The sequence below is a fragment of the Sardina pilchardus genome, chromosome 21 (assembly GCF_963854185.1).
Source record: "Sardina pilchardus chromosome 21, fSarPil1.1, whole genome shotgun sequence".
NCBI lineage: Eukaryota > Metazoa > Chordata > Actinopteri > Clupeiformes > Clupeidae > Sardina > Sardina pilchardus.
The window spans coordinates 29,258,470-29,265,538 of NC_085014.1; the positions used below are offsets into that span (position 1 = coordinate 29,258,470).

Below are 7,069 nucleotides of genomic sequence, written 5' to 3' on the forward strand. Positions count from 1 at the left end.
TAAATTCCCTTATTGTATGGTCTCAACCAAGCTCATAAAATCACTCCTGACTAAAGGACCAATCATTTGATGTATACCAATTAGTCAAATTTGGAGTCAAATCAGCAACCCGATTTGGCCCCTAATCCGAGAAACGCAGGTATGTAGGTTCGTGTCTTTGTTATGATGCGGCAGATACCGAGGTCTGTGCATTTTACAAACATATCCATTGCCTGTAGGCCTACCTTCTGCTGTCTGCTGCAAAACAACAAACAAACGAACTGCTGTTAACATTATGCCCTGAATCAACAGTAGGCCTAATCGCAATATTATTAATGCTTAAAAAATGGACACTAAATGACACTAAATTGACATGATATGTTTAAAAAATATTTGTTATATATATATATATATATATATATATATATTTTTTTTTTTTTTTTTTTTTTTTTTTGAAGGGAACTGGATTATTAGAAATAATTTAGGAAAGTGTAGATGACCCTTCCAAATGGTGGCGGTAATGCACCAAAAAGCTGGTTGGCAACCGCCAACAGAAGAAGAAGAACATTTACACCTCAGTCCAGTAGATGGCGACAATGCAGTAAGATTGCCAATCGCTGACTGTTAAATCTTGCCGAAGAAGACAGACAGAAATGGCAGATGTTTTATGTCGATGCGACTATTCGTATGAATTTGACAGATACTTGTGCTGAAAACTGTGGAAACCATCGCAGGGAGGAGGAGGTAAGGGTCTGACAGACGTGATGAGTTTAGTAGCTTTTTGATAGGGCCTTAGCAGGCTGTGTTGTAAAGGCATCTAAGTTAGTTATCCTAACGTTAGCTAACTTGAACGTTATCGTTATCCTTTTGGATATTTAAACAGACGGAGAAACATTGACCAAAGTAGTAGTAGCTTACTGAGGACAATGTCAGACAGTGAAAAACAAATGCGGACTGACCGTCCACACTGACCGAACTGTTCGTGTTTGTTCGAGCAGTGTGCACCCCCCTTAAAACGTTTTTGAGTGTGTTAGCTCTCAACCAATAATCTTGGTATTATCATGCTGTGTTTTGTAATGGTAGTGGTGCTAACTATGTTTTAACTTGTGGCTCTCCGCTACTTGCACACCCTGGCACACCTTGACACAATTAGTCTCGCCCACCTCGATAGGACATATTAAACTGATACCATAGAGATTGATTCTTTCTCTATGTGTCGAAAGTCACCATGGTCCAAACATTTGTGGTAGCTGCTAGCTATGGTGCCAAGGTTGGCTTGACCCCATTATTCAAATTAAAAGATGGACGCATAGGACCAAAGTATATTGTAGTGTTCTGACATGCATTTACAGTAAAAGTCCAAATAACCCCAGGCACAGAGTCTTGTGGCCCATCTGACAAGATGCTGGAGGTGGGTCAAATGTGCACTTGGCCTGTGATCTACCGTGCAACCCTACAACTAGAATCAGAATCTCTTTTCAGGTTTGCGTAATCTAACTGTGTGTGTGTGTGTGTGTGTGTGTGTGTGTGTGTGTGTGTGTGTGTGTGTGTGTGTGTGTGTGTGTGTGTGTGTGTGTGTGTGTGTGTGTGTGTGTGTGTGTGTGTGTGTGTGTGTGTGTGTGTGTGTGTGTGTGTGTTTTATCTGTTGTAAAATAAAAGAAGAGAGGAGCAAAGGAGATTGAACATTACCATCATGACGTCACTGGAACACACAGAGACCATTGACATTATTGACAGTGACAGAACTGACAGTGAGTAAGGTGTTTCATTTCGCTATAGTCCATACCCACACAAAATTGTGAAAGTGTGTTTAGCTTGTTTTCAAGGAAGGAAAAGGTTACAGCTTTTTCTTCTGTATTGTCATGTAAGGTCCCATAGACTGTTGTTCCTGTTATTGTCTGTGTGAGGAGATTGATGGAAATGCTTACAGTGGAAAATGTTGCTTTTGTGCAGGCGAAGACGTTGTGGATCTAACAAGTGAAGTTACAGAAACATCTGTGGTTGACTTGACAAACAATGATTCAGTTGTGGTGAGTTTGGGGAATTATACTGTCATATGCAACCAAATTTTAATCTCTTAGGGCCTGTGTCTTGACCACTTTTTTCCCTTTTTTTTTTAATTGTTTCCAATGAGGGGAGAGCATATGCCAAGAGAAAAGCTCTGCACCATGTATCTTTCTAATGGGTTTTTTGCTCCTTTTAGGCTGCTGCTAGCCTATCGTAGCTGGAATAATGGGCCGAGCTCCATAGATGCCAAAATGTCATTTGTTTTGTTTTACTTTTTGTTGTGTTTATTATTATTATTATTATTATTATTATTATTATTATTATTATACGTTTTAGAGAAAGACACTGTTCAGTCTAAAATACTGTTGTTGTAACCAAAAAGTATCTGTAAAAGTATCAAAAGTCTGTCTGCCGAGTAACAATTTAACTACACTGGTGACATTGTCAAGCTATTGTAGGGACATCGTTTTGATTACATGCTGGGTTGTAGTAGTCTGGTTTTCACCATACTAAACTCAATCTTTTAAGATTGAACATTAGTCTGGCAAGGCTGCGCTTTGTTTCTACTGCACTTCGCATAGCTTAAGTTTCGTTTTCGGTGCGTCACCGGCCAATAGCGTGCCAGGACTAGAGTATGCCCGTTTCTGATTGGAGCCAAAGGTTCTGGCAGTAAACAGCGCAAATGCATCTGCTGGTGTCCAGCCTGAGCTGCCGGGCGAAATTTTAATTCCCCGGAAGTTCAGGCAGGGTTCACCCAGCCTAGGGTTGTAGCGCTTTACATGGACACAGGGCCTTAGGGTTAAGTGAAAGCTGTCTAACATGGTTCTCTTTTGCTTTTTATATTTTGTAACACCATCTGAGGCAGCTGGTAGATGAAGGTAATATACTACTTATTCATTGTTGCTAAATCATTGCATAATGTAACCTCAAAATTAGCTGCTTGATATTGTTTAATTATTAAGTAGTTATTTGATTAGGTTTGTCATTTGGCTCTGTGGAAACGTATAAGACACTATAAGGTGCATGGAATTAAGCATACAGTGGGACAGCATGCAGTTGAGTGGCATGGTAATTCATATTAATTGTCACTTAATAATCGCTAGCTAATTATTACTGTTAACCTGATTCTCTTCTCATTTGTCAGGTCCACATAACCATAGTGATACAGATGATTCACCATGTGCCCTAAGGTCCAGAGTTTTGTCCTCTCCTCATAGGAACACCAGCACCAGGTAGCACGCCAGATGGATGGGTTGATGGGTAATGTTAGAGAGGGTTAAAGCTAATAGTAATGAAGGATCTTTGGTAATGCTGTATATCAGGAGATGCAGCAGTGCGAAATGGATGGATTTAAACGGCATGTCTCTTGTATGCCGTCTTGTATACAGTTGATTGTTCCTTTTTTCCATAGAGACACTGACGAAGTAAGCCGTATAAGCATAGACCCCACACTGGCCAAAGCATGTCAAATGATGCCTCAAGGCAATATAGATTTTAGTAATAATGTTTTTCTTATTGGTCAAATGGTCTTTTATTCTGAAGTACTATGTTGGTTCCTCCTAACAAAATGCAGTGCTAACATTACAGTGCTAACAAAAATTCAGTGCTAACACTAACATTCAGTAAGTGAAGCAAAATCATGTCTATTCCTGCGCTAATACAATACATTGCAGAAAGAAACACATTCTTGCTTTCAGCAAACATTTGGCCAATAGGACGCTCGCATCCTCATACTCTATGAATAATGAAGACAAATGACATATTTCAAAGGGCTGTCATTCATAAATCATTTGTTTAAAAGGGCAACAGATCTGAAATCATCTTTTGTTCGTAGGTCTAAACCTGGTGTAGTGAGCTGTCCAATTTGCTTTGATACATATCCTGAGGTAAGGATCCATGTTTCATCTTTGAAGTATCGAGTTCTGCAAAACGTGAAGCTAATATTTGATATTTTGGCCATAGTTCAATATGAAGTGAATCATTACATTTATTTCAAGAAACACAGTAAGCTACTTATAGTATAAATGATCTCTCACAAGAAGTGTTTAAAGGGTACCTGGAAAGTGATGTAACAGATGTGTTACAATAATGTTTCCTTATTGTAAGACATTCGTGTAGGCGAGCAAGTGCTGCCTTTTCATGAGCATGATCGCGAGGCTGGAGACTTTCTGTTTGTCAGTTGGCACAAACTCAACTCAACTCAATGCTCAGAGGCGCTAAGGGGAAGCGAAACAGCCGTCATTCAACCCAAAATAAGTCAAATAACCATTCCAATGACTCCGAAGCTGATTAGGCAAATTAAGCTAAAAAAAACCTTACATACTGTAGGTCACCTTTAAGTGACTGACCATATGTCAATTAACATATGTTTCATATGGTCAGTCACATCGGTCACTTTCACATCGGTCACTTTCTTGAGGTCACTGAGTACTGTCGGGGGAAGAAAATGAGAACAATCGGTTTTACCTAGCTTGAGTTGCTACAGCCAGCAGCTAACGCAGCCAGGCAGCTACAGAGCTACACTCATGGCCCCTTGAGACCAACATTATGAAAATAAGTTGGTCATCCTAGGCTCTATGGTTCAGAAAACTGTGTCCGGTTCTGCGTTATCCCTGTGGGAATTACTACATGTCTCCCAAGTGTCGTGCACCTGGTCTTTCAGTGTCCCGGGAACTATGACACATTTGAAGTAAAAAAAAAACAAATCCAGAAGAAAAAAAACTCTAATAATGGATGCTCTTTACCACATCACAATAAGGAAATTCAACCAAGCAGTGGTATAAAAGCTAAAAGGTGGTTAAGGAATAGTCTCAATAGGCTCTAGACCAGTGGTTCTGTGCATGGGGGTCGTAAGACATTATCATTTCTAACACACAGTCATACAAACGGTATTGTTGTTCACACTAGGCAGTCTGGCTTTAGGTAAGCACCAGCAAATTGGTAGTAAAAATACAGCAGTCCTTGTGGACTAATAATTTTATGTGATGACGCGATGTGATAATATGGTCCTCTGTGGTTGAATTGTTCTATTCCCTGTGCCTTGGAGTTTATGGTCAGGAATTTGTTTTATGAACATGATGATGTCCTACAGTACATGTTCGTAACACCTGTGATAGTTGGCCTATGGAGATAGATAGATAGATAGATAGATACTTACTTTATTGATCCCCAAGGGGAAATTCAAGAAATTCAAATGTAACGTTAGTCTAAGTAAAATGAGTCTCCAGTCTAAATCCAATCTAAAAGCACTGCCGCAAAAGTCAAATTGAATTTGTTATGCTGTCTTTGGGTGGAAATTTGTTTGACAATCCCTATGTTGTTTGTCTTGTTTCTCTTCACAGATCTTGCACAGCGGCAGAGTAATGGTGTCCACTCTTTGTGGTCATACGTTTTGTAGTCAGTGCCTTCGTGACTCCCTTGCCCATGCACACACCTGTCCAACTTGTAGAAAAAAGCTCACACACAGGCAGTACCACCCCATCTACATTTGATGATGAGCACATAAGCAACTTTGAAAATGTTAGTTGAATTTTGTTCCATAGATAGTGTATTTACCTTTAGTGCTGATGCACTATTCAGAACATCATTGGACCTTAACCCTGAAGAAAGGTTGAGTGCAAATTTGGCACTTTGTTTGGACTATTTCTTTCAATGTTGGAAATCTTTATGTGTGAACTATACTTTCTCCCCCCTAATTGCTACATGTAACATTTTGTTACATTATGATGTACATGCTTTTTTTGTTTATGTATGCGCTTTGTCTGCATTTTACCTTTGTTGAATAAATAAATAATTTGAATAATTTTACATTTCCCTTGGGATAAAGTCTGTCTGTCTGTCTATCTAAGTTGCCATACTTGTTGATATCATACAGTGCTATGTACTATAAATGAATTGCTCTTAACACTCTTATACCCCATTCAGACAGGCATTGGCCACCATTTATCGAGTGTTTATTTAATGTACCTGTGCCCTATCTGAATGCTACGTACATGCTAATGTCATGACTATGTCAATGTCAATGTCAATGTCATTTTATTTGTATAGCACTTTAAAAAACAACAACAGTTGACCAAAGTGCTGTATGTGAGACATGGACCTTCTCTTTAACCTTGTGAATGGGTAAAGCCAAGTAGGGCTTTGAAGTCCAAAACTGACCGAAAACTTTCTATAGGACAAAACTGGTGATGTATCTGGGAGAGGATGAGGATTACCAGGGAAAGCATTATATGTAGAAAATCAAAATAGATAAACACAAACATGTGCATTGTTTAACACAAAAATGTGTTAACATCAAATAGATAAACAATTCATATAATGTTATCATTGTAATATCTGTATAATGTAGTTGGATTATAATCATGACTTTACAGAAAAAATCTTCACACGCTGATGGCCAGATGCCTAACAGTAGATGGTGCTACAGGCCAGTGGGAAGAGACAAAAGTATGAAAGTATCAGCCATCATCAGTAGCCTACCTTAATAGGCTAATCACTTGGGGGAGACATCTCCATCTAGAGGAAGAATGTGGAGCAATCTATTAGAGGTTTTAATTTTGAATATATTCAAAAGATCAGCATCAATTCAGGTTTAAAATCTTCAGATGTGTCATGCAGACAATATCTGGGCCAGTATGTTAAAAAATAAATACATGTATATCAGAGGATTTTTAATGGTATGCTGTACAGTGAATTGACTGAGTGTGTAAATGAGTGTAAATTAGCCAAACTGAAATGGTTACCTGACTGGAGTGGAAATGTACTGATTTTGAGCCCCATCAAGTGTAGATCCTTAATATTTGAAACTTCGAGGTTGCAAAAGCACTGTTCAGACTTTGCTCAAATTCATCTCATTCGTAGTAATTCATCAGAACCAACTTTGACCTCATGGATGTCGGCAACCTTCTCTGCAGCTCACCAAGAAGTCAGATTATGTTAATGACATAATACTAAATTATTATTATTATTATTATTATTATTATTATTATTAATAATAATAATAATAATAATAATAGAACTATAGTAATAGTAATAATTTGCCTTCTTTTTTGTTGCCATTTCATTTGGTGTAATTCAAATCATT

The 7,069-nt window shown here is 38.4% G+C and overlaps 1 protein-coding gene across 1 annotated transcript; it reads left to right on the forward strand.

Annotated features, from left to right (window-relative positions):
* The first annotated feature begins 574 nt into the window (after positions 1-574).
* Positions 575-5,793, forward strand: rnf4 (ring finger protein 4). The gene is made up of 7 exons (XM_062525159.1): positions 575-723; positions 1,639-1,730; positions 1,933-2,009; positions 2,852-2,864; positions 3,131-3,218; positions 3,821-3,872; positions 5,328-5,793. The coding sequence occupies exons 2-7, from the start codon at positions 1,673-1,675 to the stop codon at positions 5,475-5,477; spliced, it is 438 nt and encodes a 145-aa protein (XP_062381143.1). The 5' UTR covers positions 575-723; positions 1,639-1,672; the 3' UTR covers positions 5,478-5,793.
* The last annotated feature ends 1,276 nt before the right edge of the window (positions 5,794-7,069 follow it).

What these genes read in the sequence shown, in the direction of transcription:
- rnf4 (XM_062525159.1), top strand. Translation starts at nt 1,673, where the DNA reads ATGACGTCACTGGAACACACAGAGACCATTGACATTATTGACAGTGAC. An exon ending in CATAGGAACACCAGCACCAG is followed by an intron (nt 3,219 to 3,820) that starts GTAGCACGCCAG and finishes TTTTGTTCGTAG; the next exon opens with GTCTAAACCTGGTGTAGTGA. An exon ending in GCTTTGATACATATCCTGAG is followed by an intron (nt 3,873 to 5,327) that starts GTAAGGATCCAT and finishes TTCTCTTCACAG; the next exon opens with ATCTTGCACAGCGGCAGAGT.